At 38.5% G+C, this 14,964-nt stretch overlaps 1 protein-coding gene across 2 annotated transcripts; it reads left to right on the forward strand.

Moving 5' to 3' along the window:
* Positions 1-1,118: 1,118 nt before the first annotated feature.
* Positions 1,119-12,315, forward strand: ILKAP (ILK associated serine/threonine phosphatase). 2 transcript variants are annotated; one of them, XM_014067807.2, is made up of 12 exons: positions 1,119-1,503; positions 2,346-2,411; positions 3,601-3,657; positions 4,927-5,046; positions 6,072-6,198; positions 8,036-8,142; positions 8,542-8,635; positions 8,999-9,086; positions 9,779-9,900; positions 10,937-11,056; positions 11,181-11,262; positions 12,033-12,315. In XM_014067807.2, the coding sequence occupies exons 1-12, from the start codon at positions 1,449-1,451 to the stop codon at positions 12,171-12,173; spliced, it is 1,179 nt and encodes a 392-aa protein (XP_013923282.2). In that variant the 5' UTR covers positions 1,119-1,448; the 3' UTR covers positions 12,174-12,315. The 2 variants fall into 2 exon arrangements, 1 of the variants encoding a protein (XP_013923282.2); XR_015698039.1 differs by having other exon boundaries at positions 1,120-1,503; positions 10,937-11,078; positions 12,033-12,047.
* The last annotated feature ends 2,649 nt before the right edge of the window (positions 12,316-14,964 follow it).

The following is a 14,964-nucleotide window of genomic DNA, read 5'->3' on the forward strand; positions in this document are numbered from 1 at the left end:
GTTTCCATCTTCAGCCACAGAGGCTCCCCCCCCCCCCCAATTTGATAGGGTTGAGGAAATGTTAGTTTTCCATAAATGAGCTAAAGAACCTATGGCAACTAGGTGCACTACACACAGAAAAGTGCTGGATACAGATAGTTTGGTACAGACTGGAAGTAATCTATGATTTCCATAAATTTCTAACCGTTTTAACAGTTCATCATCACATCCTAGTAGCAAAAATCTGTATGTAATGTAATTAAGATGCTGAAATAGAACTACACCTTAATAAAAGTGTTACCCAAATTATGTCTAAGTAAACATTTTAAAAAATCTGAGCAAACTGTTTCCAGTGATGGTCTGGTCCCCTGCCTTGTTCTCTCAACTTGTTGCTTTCAGTCACCCATGCTTCACTACTGTCACTTAGTTAAAATTATGGTTATCGCATCTCGGCTGGAAAAACCTGAAAATGCACGAAGCTGCTTTTACTATTTTTGCAGTCTAAATGTGGACACTCTGGCTATTAAACAACAATGCTTGCTGTTTAAGTTAAAGGGCAAACTTGGCGTGGCGACAGAAAGGTCCAGTGACATCATCACCTCCTGTGAATCCTCTATTACAGGGGTGTCCAAACGGGAACTTGAAGACTTGTGGACTTCAAGTCCCAGAATTCCCTAGGCCAACCATGCTGACTGGGGAATTCTGGAACTTGAAGTCCCAAGTCTTAAAGTTCCCAAATTTGGACATCCTGCTCTATTACTACAACCGACCAGCCATGAGTCAATTGAGGGCTACTCGTTCTGTTCCGCCCCGCAGGAAGCGCGGGCTACTCGGGCAGCAGCTGTGACACTTCGAGTTTTTAACCTATGGATTATATCCAGCTATAACCTAATCGTTCTCCTTGGGGCATAGGGAGCGGCGGCCGGGAGCCTTCCAGACATACAAGACGATCCACCTTTGGAGCTACGGGGACCACAAGCGGTGGGCTGCGAACGCCAGAAGCTGCAGCGCTTCCCCAAGCGGAAGAAGGCCGAGCTCTGGCGGAAACTAGATCACCGAAGACATCCCACGGCGCACCCCTGCTCAGGTTTTCTTCCAGGGGAAAGCCCTGGAAGGAGATCGCCCAGGAACCGCCCCCGGAAGTAGCGAGAACGGCTGGGCCATCCCCGCCATCACTTTGTTGGGGGGCACACAGATAAGACCTGAAAAACAAATTCAGAGGCGTCTTCGGACTCAGGCCCTTCTGGCCACTTGAACGCGCCCTCTCGCTGGTTTTAACCTCCCCAAGATTGTTGCGACCACGCCCCTCCTGGCCAATCTTGGCCTTGAGGGCCTGAGCGCGAAGGGCGGCGCTTGAGTCACCCTGACGCCAATGATTGACAGCTAGACCGGCCTTTGCGCGAGAGGGAGGCGGTGGAGGAGGGAGCGGCTCGCGCTGGCCGGTACCGCTGCAGCCTCGTTAGGGCTGGATGGATCTGTTCGGGGATCTTCCGGAGCCAACTCCTCCGGCAGTGGCAGCAGTAGGTGAGTGGCGGCTCCCTTTTGGGGCTCGGGCCCTCATGTTGGAGGAGGAGCGGGACCGAGTCTGCAAGGAACAGGCGAGCTGGGACAGCTTCCCTCTCCCAGGAGGGAAGGTATTTGCCTTGCTGCAGCTTCCCCGCGTAGCCTTTACACGCTCTCGCCCCCTTCCCGAGGGAGCAGGAGAGGCTCTCTAGGACCCTCGAAGGCTTGTGACGTTCGAGGACGGAGCTGTAATGCTTCGAATTAAGACTCTGCCAAGCACGAGTCAACGCGCATGCGCATGGGACCCCACAGGGAAATCCACGCGCCTCTTATTGACACTCGGGGGTGACCTCTGGCGGGCGCAGGTAACACCTGAGTAGCCCAGGTGTCTCCTAATAGCAAGACCCCGAGGAACAGCCGTTCCCACCGGTTTTATAGCTGGTGAGGCAATTAACTGATGATAGGATTGCTCTTGCCATAACAACAACAACAATTTATTATAATAATAAGTATATTTTAAGAAGGTACTTGGTTGATATCTAGGACGCTGGCAGCAACCCGTATCAACCACTAGCACCTGTCAATGGTATTTGTGATGCATTTTTGAATGTTCAGTTGGCTGAGTTTCATGTTTAATGAATAAAGTATATTATAATAATAATTTTTGAAGTTGTAAAAAATAATGTGTGGAAAACTGGACGCCCACTAAAGGACAACAAAGAGGTGCCAAAAAGTGTTCACTATTTGGTGTTGCTTGTTGGTCTTTGAATTTTTGTAGCTCTATTTGGCCGCCCAAGTCATATTTTTGAATACTGTATGTTAATAGATTACTCTGTAATTTGGTTTGATTTGGTTTTGTTTAGAGAAAGAGGGACAGAAAGGATCTCTGCTTTTTGATGATCTTCCTTCAATCAGCAACAGTGATTTGGGTATGATTGTTGTCTGCATCTTGTGTTACTTTGAATTATCTTGCTTTCAGAAGCTAGTTGAGTCCTTGTGCAAAGTTCCCCTTGGAAGGCGTGGGAATTCAGTAGGTTTATCCAAATGACCAGGAATTTGCACACTTTTTCCCCTGGCTGTTAGTAAAAAATACAGCAATGGCTCTATAGGGTTTTTCGGTTGACTATTTCCAACTTTTTCACTTGCTTTATTCTCTATGGACGTCTTGTTTGCATCATATTCGTGCAGAGGCATTTGACCCAGTCCTTTTAACTTTTTACATTTTTACAAGCTTAACTTTGCTGTCCTTAAGCAAGACTCCATTCTATTGTGCATTTAGATTTAACTAAGATTATTTTCCAGCAATGGAACTATAAATAATAGAAAGACTGGTAGTAGAAAAGCAAAAGCTGAATCTTAGGTTCTGTGTTCTCCATTCTTTTGTTTGATTTTATCCTTGTGCCGTAATTGAATAGCTAACATCGTACAGATGTACTAGCCGTAACTACTCTATAGTTATTTAACTCTGGAGCTTTTTCTTAAAGGGAATATTTTTAGATGGAGATAGATATATAAATAGGCAGGTATTTTTTAGAAATATATATTGTTATGGGAAAGCCATTGGTTGCTGGAGTAACACATATTTTGCAAGAAGATCCCAGTTTCATTTCCTGGGATAGTAAGTAGGAGAGCTCCTACTTACATCCAATATTATTACCAATACTGCTTGACATATTAAATAGTTTCCTTTTGAAACAAAATTTCTAAATACACTGCCAAATTTAATTTACTTTTTAAGAAATTTTACTATAACTTAAATTAGCAATTTATATTTCTAGTTATTTTTATTGCTCAATGACCAAAATAAATTTCTATCCACCCCTAGTTATACCTCTTTTTATAAGCTACATTTTAACATGGATAATAAAAGTAATCTTTTCTATGTCTATTTAAAAGCTATTTTTATAAAGCCTACTTCTAAGTAAGTATAGGATTGCAGTCCTAGTGCTTTCCCCCACATTTTATGAATTGGATTTAGTGCCATATGTGAAATGGATAAAATGTTAAGTAGCTGTTAAGCTTGACAAGTTTTTTTCGTAGATGAAACTGTTCAAAAATCTACTTACTGTGAGATCTGATTACAGTTGTGTATTTCCTTACTTGGTTGGGGTTTTTTAGGAGCAGGAGGCTCTTTGCTATTTGATGACCTCCCACCTGCCAGCAGTGGCAACCAAGGTGAGCCATAACTAGATTTATTTTGCTATTTATTACACTGCTCTAATAGAGTTAAACTTGAGAGTTACCTGTTTAAGTACCTGTGGTTTACACTAAATGCACACAGGTAATGTGTCTAAAATGATACTAGAAGAAAGTGTAAAATGTCTCTGATTTTTCTTTTTTTCAGATTAGAGAATATCTATGCTGTTCATGTTTTTGTTATGATTTTGTTACTAATCAAGTACTTGAATAGGGTGAGATTACTACTCTGCTGTTGCTGGGGCCACAAATATCTTCACAAATTCACCTGAGATCAATATTTGTGGAGAAATAGCAATCAGAGAATGGGTTCAGCATGTTCCCTGATGTAGTTGGTCCAAATTCATCTTCTAAAGCAGCTGTTCTTTTATTTTATTGACCTGCATTTCCATGTAGGCCTTTTTACTTCAATTTTAAGTATCAAAATTTGTGACAGTCTTGGTTTTTTATTTCAAAATATTAAAGCCAATCTAAGCTCAAGGAAAAAACCCAAGCATAATTAGGTGTCAGAATAATAGTAATGTACAATGTGGTAGCAAATGCCATTTGGGGCACATCAAAGTATGCCTACAGAACACTGCTGCTAATTGAGTTGAATTGGCTCACAGTAGGCTTTCTAAGTGAAGTTCAAGATGCTGGCTTCCACCTAGAAAGCATCATAGCACAAGGCCAGTGGTGGGTTCCGACTGGTACGCCCTGGTATGGGTGTACTGGTGCCTGCTGGAAGCCGCAGGCTCCGTTCCAGTACAGTGCTGCGGAGGCCCACTTGCCCACCTGTTCTTCTTACCTTTATTTGAGACGACGGGGGCATTTTCCCATGCACACGCAGCGTACAGCACCTGCGCAACATTCCACTGAGCAGCTGGAGCATCGCAGGGCAGTGGTGCGCATGTGTGCGCAGTACACGTGGTGGACTCCTGGCCCCGTCACAGAGTGCCAGTTATGACGGGATCCGGAACCCACCACTGCACAGGGCCCAATTTTCCTACTGGCCCTGTTAGTCCTTTGGAAAACTTAAATATGCATTTTTTCCCTCTGGCATTCAGTTTTTAGTGGAGCCCAATTAACTTACTGGTATTTTATGTGTGTTGTGAACCGGTTTGCAAGGCGCCTCTTTCTTTTAATTATGTATAGCCTTGTGGCTTTTACATTGTGTTTTATGAACTGATTTTATTAATTGTGCAAAATTCTTTGACTAAGATGGGTGGCCATATAAAGTCTATAACTAAATAACAATTTTTTTTCCAGCTTCTCATCCCATTGAGCAAGTTTCTCTTCCTGTGAGCTATGGGAAGGGAGAGAAGAGGAAGTCCATTGAAGGAGAGAAGAATGGGAGTGAAGAACTTGTGGAAAAGAAAGTTTGTAAAGGTTTTCAGACACTCTGAAGCCAAATATTTTGTTCTATTCTAGTGCTGCTTTAAATAATGAAAAAGTGAAATTGTTTTCCTAAGATGGTTTTGCTTGTAGGCACTCATAGGAATGGGAGGAATACATAGATGAAATCCTTCCTGAGTATTTCTACCTTAGATGAATTTGTGTTTCTCCCATCTTAAGGGTACCAATGCAAATCCTTTTTTCACTTAATAATTACAATCGTGCTGCTGTCATATATTTTGGTTGCATTTCTTCACAGAACTCAGGACAGTCAGCATCAAGTATTACCATTTTCGCACAGCTGCCACTTTTAAAGTTCTTATGTTTAAAAAATGAAGCATACAGATTGCTTTTTAACCTGCTTGGATTCTGTTTGCAAAAACAATATAATGCATAATTAAGATTAGTTACCTAATGTAATTAGTACAAATTTGAAGGCCCAAATTGCCACATATACTTTTTTTGTGTTGCCAAATTTATATTACTTTGCACAACATGACTTAATTGCTCCTGTATTGTGCACATCCTAGTGTCGTCTTGCACAGAGCATTTGTTACATCATGGTTTTAATCATGACTTGCTGACTATCTAAATTGTTGACTCAGTACATGATTTATAAGTTACAGTGAATAGGTCCAAACATCAAACTTAAACCAAAAATTACATATGGTTTATGTAGTGTGAGAAGCCTGTCCATATTTATCCTCTTAGTAATGCAGGGAGCATCATAGCTACATTTGCTCCAGGTTATATATATAGAAACCCAAACATGGTCTCTGAATTTTTTACCTGAATTATAATGTGATGACAGTTGGATAAGCTTTTTTTAGCATCATCCACATGTTCACATTTTCAGTCAGAGGTACCATACAGGAACTATTTACAATTTTACTATGGGTTATAATGAAGAGGTTGCTAGAATTCTGGTCCTTAATTTTGCTAGCTGACTATAGTGCTTTTACACAGGAAACATGCTGAGGGATTAAATATGAGTGCATTTTTGCTCTGTTTTTCTTTAGATTCTGCAGGTATTCTTGGTTTGAAGGGTTATGTAGCAGAGAGGAAAGGTGAGCGAGAAGAGATGCAAGATGCCCATGTTATTTTGAATGATATCACAGAAGAGTGCAATCCTTTGTCTTTTCAAATGTGAGTTACATAGTTACTTTTTGATTGGATCTTTGTGTTTTCCTTCTGCTTAGCCCAGGATGGCTTATCTGGATGGTACCGTGAACTGAGTGATTTTGTTTTAATCTTCTTTAATGCTATAATGATGCAAAAGGTATATTTTATTTTAAATGTCACTGATTTTAGGAAGCTTGACTAAAAAGAGAATCCAAGACATCTAAAAAATATGTCATTCACTCTGTAAGGTTCTCATTTTTACATTTTAATTATTGCAGAATAAAATGTCAAAAATTATTACCCAAAGAAATGATTGGGATGAAAATAAAACATTAACTCCCCCAAAACTGAATTAAAAATATTGATAAGCAATTATGTATATACAATATATGTATTTGCTCTTTTTAAATAGACCTATTTTATATTTTGAGTTTCTAGTTTATTCCAGACGAACATTTCTATTTAATTATTTACATCTTTAGCATGATCTTCTTTTATTTTTCATATTACCCAGGAAAGAAAAGATTCTTCCCACATGGAACATAATGTTAAACCTGTGTATAAAGTAATTTAACATCACAGTCTTCATGTAATATATGGCATTGATAATAGCAATGCAATATTATTTAATATGCACTTATATCTAAATATAGCATAAATAAAACAAATACAACACAATATAAACTAATATCAGCAAAAAACAGTAATCAATAATAAAATATCTAAATATCAGCACATCATCTTCATCTTTGCTAAATAGATTTCTTTATTGGCCAAACGTGATTGGACACACAAATAATGTGTCTTGGGTGCATAAGCTCACCATGTACATATAAACAGCTAGTAATAGGTCATAGATCATAAACCATAGTTACAATTATTAATCATAAATTACATAAATTACAAACAACAATTGATAAATCATAAAAAACCAATAGGAGAAGGTAGTAGGAAAGATGAGAAATGATGAGAAATGAGACAGTGCTATAGGAATTAAGTGTTCAACAGAGTGATGGCATGGTGGAAATCCGGTTGTTTTAGCATGCAATGCTCTATAGTGGCGTCCTGAGGGGAGAAGTAAGAGCCGAGGTGGCGCAGTGGTTAAATGCAGCACTGCAGGCTACTTCAGCTGACTGTAGTTCAGCAGTTCGGCTGTTCAAATCCCACTAGGCTCAAGGTTGACTCAGCCTTCCATCTTTCCGAGGTGGGTAAAATGAGGACCCGGATTGTTGGGGGCAATATGCTGACTCTGTAAACCGCTTAGAGAGGGCTGAAAGCCCTATGAAGCGGTATATAAGTCTAACTATTGCTATTGCTATTGCTATAAATAGATAGTGTCCAGGATGTGAGGTATCTGTAGATATTTCTCCATCCCCCTTTCTGGTCCTTTCAGCATACAGATCCTCAATGGAATGCAGACTGTTTGCTATTGTTTTTTTCTGCGGTCCTAACTATTGATTGAAGCAAAGAAACCTTCCTACATAAACATCCTGAGAAAACAAATATTTTTTTCAAACGTCTAAAGATCAGACTCCAAACTACTGATCAAAAGGAGCATCTGCATATTTGCATTGAGAACAAGGAAAACAATCCTGTAGAAGTGAAAGTATAGAATTTTCTTGTACAGATAGTGGAATCTTTTCAGAGCTGAACGGTTAAGGGAAGTTTTGGAATTGAAAAATGTGAAACAGATCGCTTGCTTTTCTGAGATTAGGAAACATTCCTGTATGTAGGTTGCAGGAAAGATTAATTTTTTCCTGGATCTCATGTTACAATTTCTACAGCTCTGCTGATGAATACAAATGTAGTATCATGGCTAATTTGAGAGTGAGAACAGTCTGTATCCGTATTTTGTTTATAGAACTCGTGTCTCATATTTTGCTGTTTTTGATGGCCACGGAGGAGTTAGAGCTTCAACATACGCTGCACAGAATCTGCATCAAAACCTAATCAGAAAATTTCCTAAAGGTCAGAAAATATGGTGGTATTCTTTGAGTTCTACTTCTGTTGAGAGCCACATACTGACTTGGATTTTTTAATAGGATATTCTTATATACTATCCTTGAGAAGATATACACTGATTTAAGAGAGTGAGGTAATTAAACAGTATCAAGCAGTATCTGAAGGATAACTTGGGTAAAACCGAATCTAAATCATTAATCTGATTTGTAGATTTTCTTAATCCCATAGTCATGCAGGATTAAGCAAAATAATTTTCCTTCCATTGTGAATGCTGAATTTTCTGTTTTCTCTGAGAAAACAGGCTGGGTGTCAATTCTGGAGTGGGTGGTGCCAATTCTTTCTAATATTTTATCGGTTAACCTCCAGATTAGGTGTCTAATTGTTCCCTTTGAATCTATAAAATAGGAGAGGTACCCAGTGTGGAGAAAGCAATAAGGAGATGCATTTTGGATACTTTCAAACATACAGATGAGGAATTTCTCAAACAAGCTTCCAGCCAGTAAGTATTTACTTTATCAGGGATATAATATGTCAAGGTATTTAAGTTGAACATCTGTAGAAAGTTGGAAGGGATGCAACTTTACATTTTTTTTCTATCAATCAGTTTCTGTATATGGAAAGGTAGCCATTTGAGAAGAAGAATATCTGATATTTGTTTGCTACTTTTAGAACTTGGATAGGAGAGGAAGGTATTCCAACATGCATTCTGGAATGTTGCACTTGAACTATCAGCAAGGCAGTATTATATGTGTGGGGTTCCATAGGGCCTAGCCCTATGGAATGGGGGACTTGGTATCTTGTAAGAATCACTTTGTGTAGTTGGACTCATCTTTGTTTTGCCCCCAATTTCTGAAATCTGCAGGAAACCTGCTTGGAAAGATGGTTCCACAGCAACCTGTGTGCTGGCGATTGATAATATTTTGTACATTGCCAACCTTGGCGACAGTAGAGTAAGTCTCACTGAAAATTGTGGATCCAGACTATATGTGTTTTATAGTATTAAATAAGGGTAATTGTTTTGTTTTAGTGATAAGATGTTATAGTAGCTATCCTTTAGTTCAGTTACTGTTTTGCAGTTTCTTTACCAAAGGACCAGGAGACTGACACAGACTCTTCTTATGCTGGTAGTAAGCACCCTGTAGTAGCTGGGTGATTTTGGAGAGAAGTATTCTTAGTGATCTATTGTTGATGATGTCTCTTTAAAAAAAAAAACTTTTTCTTGAAGATGGGTGTAGGTAAGGAGTGGTGCCTTTTGCTAGTTAGAATGCTTGATAATTCAATACAGTGTGGATTGGCAACCTTTCAGCACCCAGCACCATTACATGAAGTCAAGGAATATCCCAGATATCTCAAAATAAATAATGCTCAGAATGTTGGCAATCTTACCCTGATCTCAATCTTGTTTGGTTGAGTAGTTGTGGGTGGGGTGGGGTGGGTTTTTTTTTTGGCTTATTTTTCTAAAAAGATTGTTCCAACTTCATTTGAGGGGGTTGGCAGTGCTGCTTTGAGGACAATGGGGCATTTGTTCCCCAGATGTCATTCGTTAAGGACTACAGTACAGTGTGCTGCTTAGATCTTGCTAGCAGAGACTTTATGCTTATAGCCCTTGCACTTGCTTACAAGAGTTATTTTGTCAATACAGGCAATTCTTTGCCGTTACAATGAAGAGACTCAGAAGTACACAGCTTTGAGTCTTAGTAAAGAACATAACCCAACTCAGTATGATGAGCGGATGAGGATCCAAAAGGCTGGAGGCAATGTCAGGTAACAAACAGGAAGCAACAAAGGAAAATGAAGGGAAGGAATAGTTGCCAAAAATTTCAGCAACTTCTTGGGGAATTTATGTGGCACAGAGCTTAAAATGATGTTGCAAATTTGGTGTTGCAAATCGAGGTTGAAAGCCCTCTGGATCTCACTGGCTGATTTAGGGAAACTCTAAACTCCTTTCGTTATGGGAATAATGGGTATTACATACATACTTGCACAAACTCCATATAAACTGTGATGTGACAAATATATTTTAATTGGTATTTAACATAACGTTGAGGTTCTAACAAACATTTCATTAACAAAAAGGTAAAACAGGATTTCCTAGCTTGACCCCCCCCCCAATCAGATGTATTGGATTGCCAATCCTAGCTATTTTAGACGATGCCATTATTGATTTCATTGTATGATAAGAGTAACAATGTTATGTAATACAGAGGACTTCCAGATAATTGTTTAGCGAAACTAATGACTTGAGTATTGATTTCTGCTTTTAAATTTAAAGAAAATATTTGTATGTCGCTTTTAGTCACATTCTAAAATTAGAGAGTGAAGCTACAAAAGGAATTGTATCAGCCATTTGTGAACTCAGTAGACAAATTGAAAGAGTCTAGTTTTTTATTTCTTTGACCCACTGAGTCTCTAGATCAGTGTTTCTCAACCTTGGAGACTTTAAGTCCTGTGGACTTCAACTCCCAGAATTCCCCAGCCAGCTGTGCTGGCTGGGGGATTCTGGGAGTTGAAGTCCACAGGACTTAAGTCGTCAAGGTTGAGAAACACTGCTCTAGATAGTCTTGACCTACAACTCTCATCACTCTGAATTAGAGACTATGTTTGGTAGAGATTATGGGTGTTGTAAACCTGAGTTTCTGTAGATCTGCAGTTCAGAATTACAATCCATATGTCAGGGTTCCAAGAAACATACCCGTAGCAAAATGACTGAGGCCATTTTGAGACTTCAGCGCTGACATCATATTTTAAGGACTTAATTTAGTGACATAATTATAAATCCAGCACCCTCTTTTCTGCTTAGGGAAGGACGTGTTCTGGGTGTCCTGGAGGTCTCCCGCTCCATTGGGGATGGACAATACAAGCGATTTGGGGTTATCTCTGTGCCAGATGTCAAACGCTGTCAACTTACACACAATGACAGGTAAAACTGAAACAGTACCCAGGTAAGGAAATATATGCAATGATTTTTCCTAAGTTTCAAAAGTATAAGTACATGCTTTTTGGTTTTGTATTTGGGTACATCTTACTGTCAGTTACTTTTGCAGATTTATCCTATTGGCCTGTGATGGTCTCTTTAAAGTCTTTTCACCAGAAGAAGCTGTGAACTTCATCATGTGTTGTTTGGAGGTGAGAGGAGGAGGGTTGTGTTGAGAAATCAAGAAGAGGATGGTAAAAAAAGAAATTACATGTCATTTATTTCAATTGGGCTTGTTCCTCTTTTCCACTTACTGTTTTGTCATTTCATTGCTGAACTTTTTATTACTGTTTGCTAAAAGGATTGTTGCAAACAATGTTTGAGAGGCAGCTGAGCTCTTTTGTTCGTTTTCTACTCTATGGGCTGTATCCTTGCTTTCAACTTCAGAACCAACTTTGATTATCCCATCAAGTGAACAAGCCCAAATGTTGCTTTCTGTCTCAGATTAGGAATCCAAGATACCCGTTTATTTTGCCCCAGCTGCCTGGCCCTCTAATAAACAGGGCAGCAGTACTGAGACTGCAGAGTTGGTGATTTTGCTTCCTATTTAAATGTAGAAAAGGTATACAGGAGCATGCCCACTATGTGAGGTTATTTTTGTGGAAAAATAAAGAGGCCTTAAAATTAATACATGTAATATTTTATGGACTTCAATCCATTCTGATATATTGCCTTGTGAAGTCAAGGCAAGATACTGTTTTGTTATTATATTTAATTTATTTCAGCAAATGAGGTTATCTTTTTTTAAAAAAGGACTGTTGTGTTTAGGATATGCAGATAACTATGTTCAAACCTAAGTTATTACCTCTGGACCGGGAGGTATGATAAAGATTCAAGATGTCAGATGAGACATGACTATATAAAATTATCTCATTGGAGTGAAAGGAAATTACCCTGACTTGTATGATCTACTTCTCAACAGGATAAAACTCTTCCCACAAGAGATGCCAAATCTTCCACTGATACAAAGTATGAAGCAGCCTGCAACAGGCTGGCCAACAAAGCAGTGCAGCGAGGATCAGCAGATAATGTCACTGTCATGGTGGTCAGGATTGAACAATGATGGGACAAATACCTGCAAGGAAGATGCATAACAGCATGCAGCAAATTTAATAGAACACAATAGTGTGTTTGTGAAATGTGCGCGTGTGTAGAATCTTATGGATTTCCCCCCATATGCTTATTTGTAAATAAAAGGATTTTTTTATAAGCATTCAGGTCAGTTCATTGTTTCATAAATTGTAAATACTTGGGTCTTCTGTTTTCCTCCTTGAATGGGCTACAGGCAGTAGTCTTTAACAAAATTTCCCTGCAGGTAGTTATATTGTTTGCTGTTTTACAAAATGCTTCAGGTTCCAGTATCCTACTTTAAAAAAGACATGAACAAAGGGCACAGTTATATTTTATTGGCAACTTGTTTTAACTGAGCATGGGTTCTAATCCCATATACTGTATTGTCATCTGAATTTTTGATCCAAGCTGCATGGATACTACCTCAAATAGTATTTATATAGCTGTATGCAAAATAGATGAAATTTCCGGCTAGAGCTAGAAGGTGAGGTTAGATTAGATTTTAAATGCATGGAGTAGTGGAATATGGCATTGTTAGATTCTTTAGGCTGAAGTCTTGGAGAAAAGTATATCAGAATAAGTCTTATGAACAGGATTGGGCTGTCATTGAAATGATCATATTTATAGTGACTGAAATCAGTGGGGGTTTTCTGTTTGAATTTAAATGGAATAGAGTAAATTTGTGCCTTGGGTCAGCATTGACATGCCAGTGAGGCTTGAGAGAACTAGCTAACATGGAATTATAGTTTATTTTCAGTTATGATACAATTTGTAGTTTGTTTGTTTGCACATAAACATTGTGCAAGGTATGAATTCATGTGTGAGGAAAACCTTTGTAATATGTCAGCTTTAGATGTACTTTCTAAGTACTATTATTCTGATTATTTAATTAATAGGAATAGAATTAAGCTATTATGGATGAGATGATACTCAACGGTGACTAGTGTAAGGGAAAACTAGTGAGGGAAAGATTGGGACAATAGGAACAGAATGCACCACCAACTCAATGTGAGCAAATTGGGGTGGGGGGGAGGACAGGTTAATTTTGGACTGCATTAAATGAAGCTTTGTACTTCATGGGAAGTAATAATTGCAGGTATTCTATTTTGCACTTGGGATCCTATGCCCATTCTGGACATACCACTTAAATAGCACATGAAGAAGCCAGAGTGGATTTAGGGGAAAGCTATTAGGATGAGGCATACTGAGCCCCATGAAAAACAACTAAATATTTATTTTATTTAGCATATTTAACTTGCAATAGAGAAAGATAAGGGAGAGGCAATAGCGGGCTATACTGCAAATAGCTAAAACGTGTTACGTACAAAAAGGGATGGACCTGTTCTCAGTTGACATTGAAAGAACAAGAATCAATGAGCCAAGGACTAGTTAAGCTGGGTATTGAGAAAAAAATATTAATAGATTCTTGTATTGAGCAAAGAAAAGTTAGATGACCTGTATAGTCCTTCCAACTCAGCGCTTCTATATTTCTACGTGACATTGGGGTGCAGTTCAATCAATAATAATTTGGCTTACATGTGGATGTCAGCAGCTGAGGTTATCAATCACGTAATAAAATATTTGCTAATCAGCCCTTACATTCTCAGTTTAGTTTTCAATATCCTTTGGAAGTATTGCCATGCTGTTAACTATTTGATAGAAACTGTTCAGCGAATGGAATTCAAACCAGGAAAGAATAGTCTCCAATTTAAAACTACACGTTTAGTCAAACATTTTCAATATAGAAGTGTTCTGAGCTTAGGTTAAGCCTACCCGTTTGACTGGTAAAGACAAGTAGAATTTGAAAAGTACCAGTAAACAATTAGATATAAAATTGATATCCACAAATTGGTGCTCTCTGTTGAAATTACTGAGATATTAGGACTAGCTCCATGGTTGTTTTATATAATAAATCTACTAAAGAGTCATTTTCTTCCTGTGCGTCAGCTTCATTGTTTGGCCTATTTCTTTTGTAACTAAATAAAACACATTTAAAAGTGGGTGTATGTGTTCATTAATTTTTTAAATATAGTAAACTAGAGTTGCTGTAAAAATATAGTGTGTGTGTATGTGTGTGCATATATATATATACATACAAGCACACACACCCCCTGGATATATACGTAAATACATAAGCATATAAAAGAGCTGCAATTTGCAAATGATTGATTGTGTTGCAGGGCAGGGCAGTGCCTAGGCTTTATCAAGCCAGTAGCATTTCCAGAATGAGAAGGGTGGATGCACAACTTACTGAGAATATGCTTTCCCTAAAATCGAGCTTTTATAATGTTCAGCTTAATCAGTCTGATGCCCAGAATTCAAAATGTTCTGCAGATGCTTCTGCCCTCTAGTAGTCTTTAAAGGTGAAACTGAATTTTGACTTTCCAGTTCTTCCATTATTTTCAATTTTTCAAATTCTGAGCAGACAAGTAGCTTATTAGAAAATTATCTATGGAAAAGAAAACCCTTTTGAATGTAGAAAATGGTATAAAAATCCTCCTTTTTCTAGGTCTTGTAGCTGCTTTTACTTTTTTAAGAAAGCTTTTTAGGAAAGGAAGATCCTTATACCATTATTCCTGAATTTTCTGAATATTACAGTGGACTTAAACTAGAACTTGCCAATGTGTGATCACTGTAGGTCTATAAACTTGTGTTCCAACTGAGCTGGTGTCTGTGTGTTGCCATAACCCCCAGCCAGTTTTGCTAAAATATATTATGCATTTCCTTATAGAAAGCGATTGTGAGAAGGAGCAGCAGTTGAAGAAGTGGCCTTCAGGCTGAAA

Source organism: Thamnophis sirtalis, unplaced genomic scaffold (genome assembly GCF_051295495.1).
Source record: "Thamnophis sirtalis isolate CommonGarterSnake01/CBP01778 unplaced genomic scaffold, rThaSir2_p1.2 scaffold_11, whole genome shotgun sequence".
Classification (NCBI taxonomy): Eukaryota; Metazoa; Chordata; class Lepidosauria; order Squamata; family Natricidae; genus Thamnophis; species Thamnophis sirtalis.

Excerpts from the sequence above, each read along its gene's own strand:
- ILKAP (XM_014067807.2), top strand. The coding sequence starts at position 1,449 with ATGGATCTGTTCGGGGATCTTCCGGAGCCAACTCCTCCGGCAGTGGCA. Across the intron at positions 6,199-8,035 it reads AATCCTTTGTCTTTTCAAAT|AACTCGTGTCTCATATTTTG; the intron begins GTGAGTTACATA and ends TTTTGTTTATAG. Across the intron at positions 9,087-9,778 it reads CCAACCTTGGCGACAGTAGA|GCAATTCTTTGCCGTTACAA; the intron begins GTAAGTCTCACT and ends TTGTCAATACAG.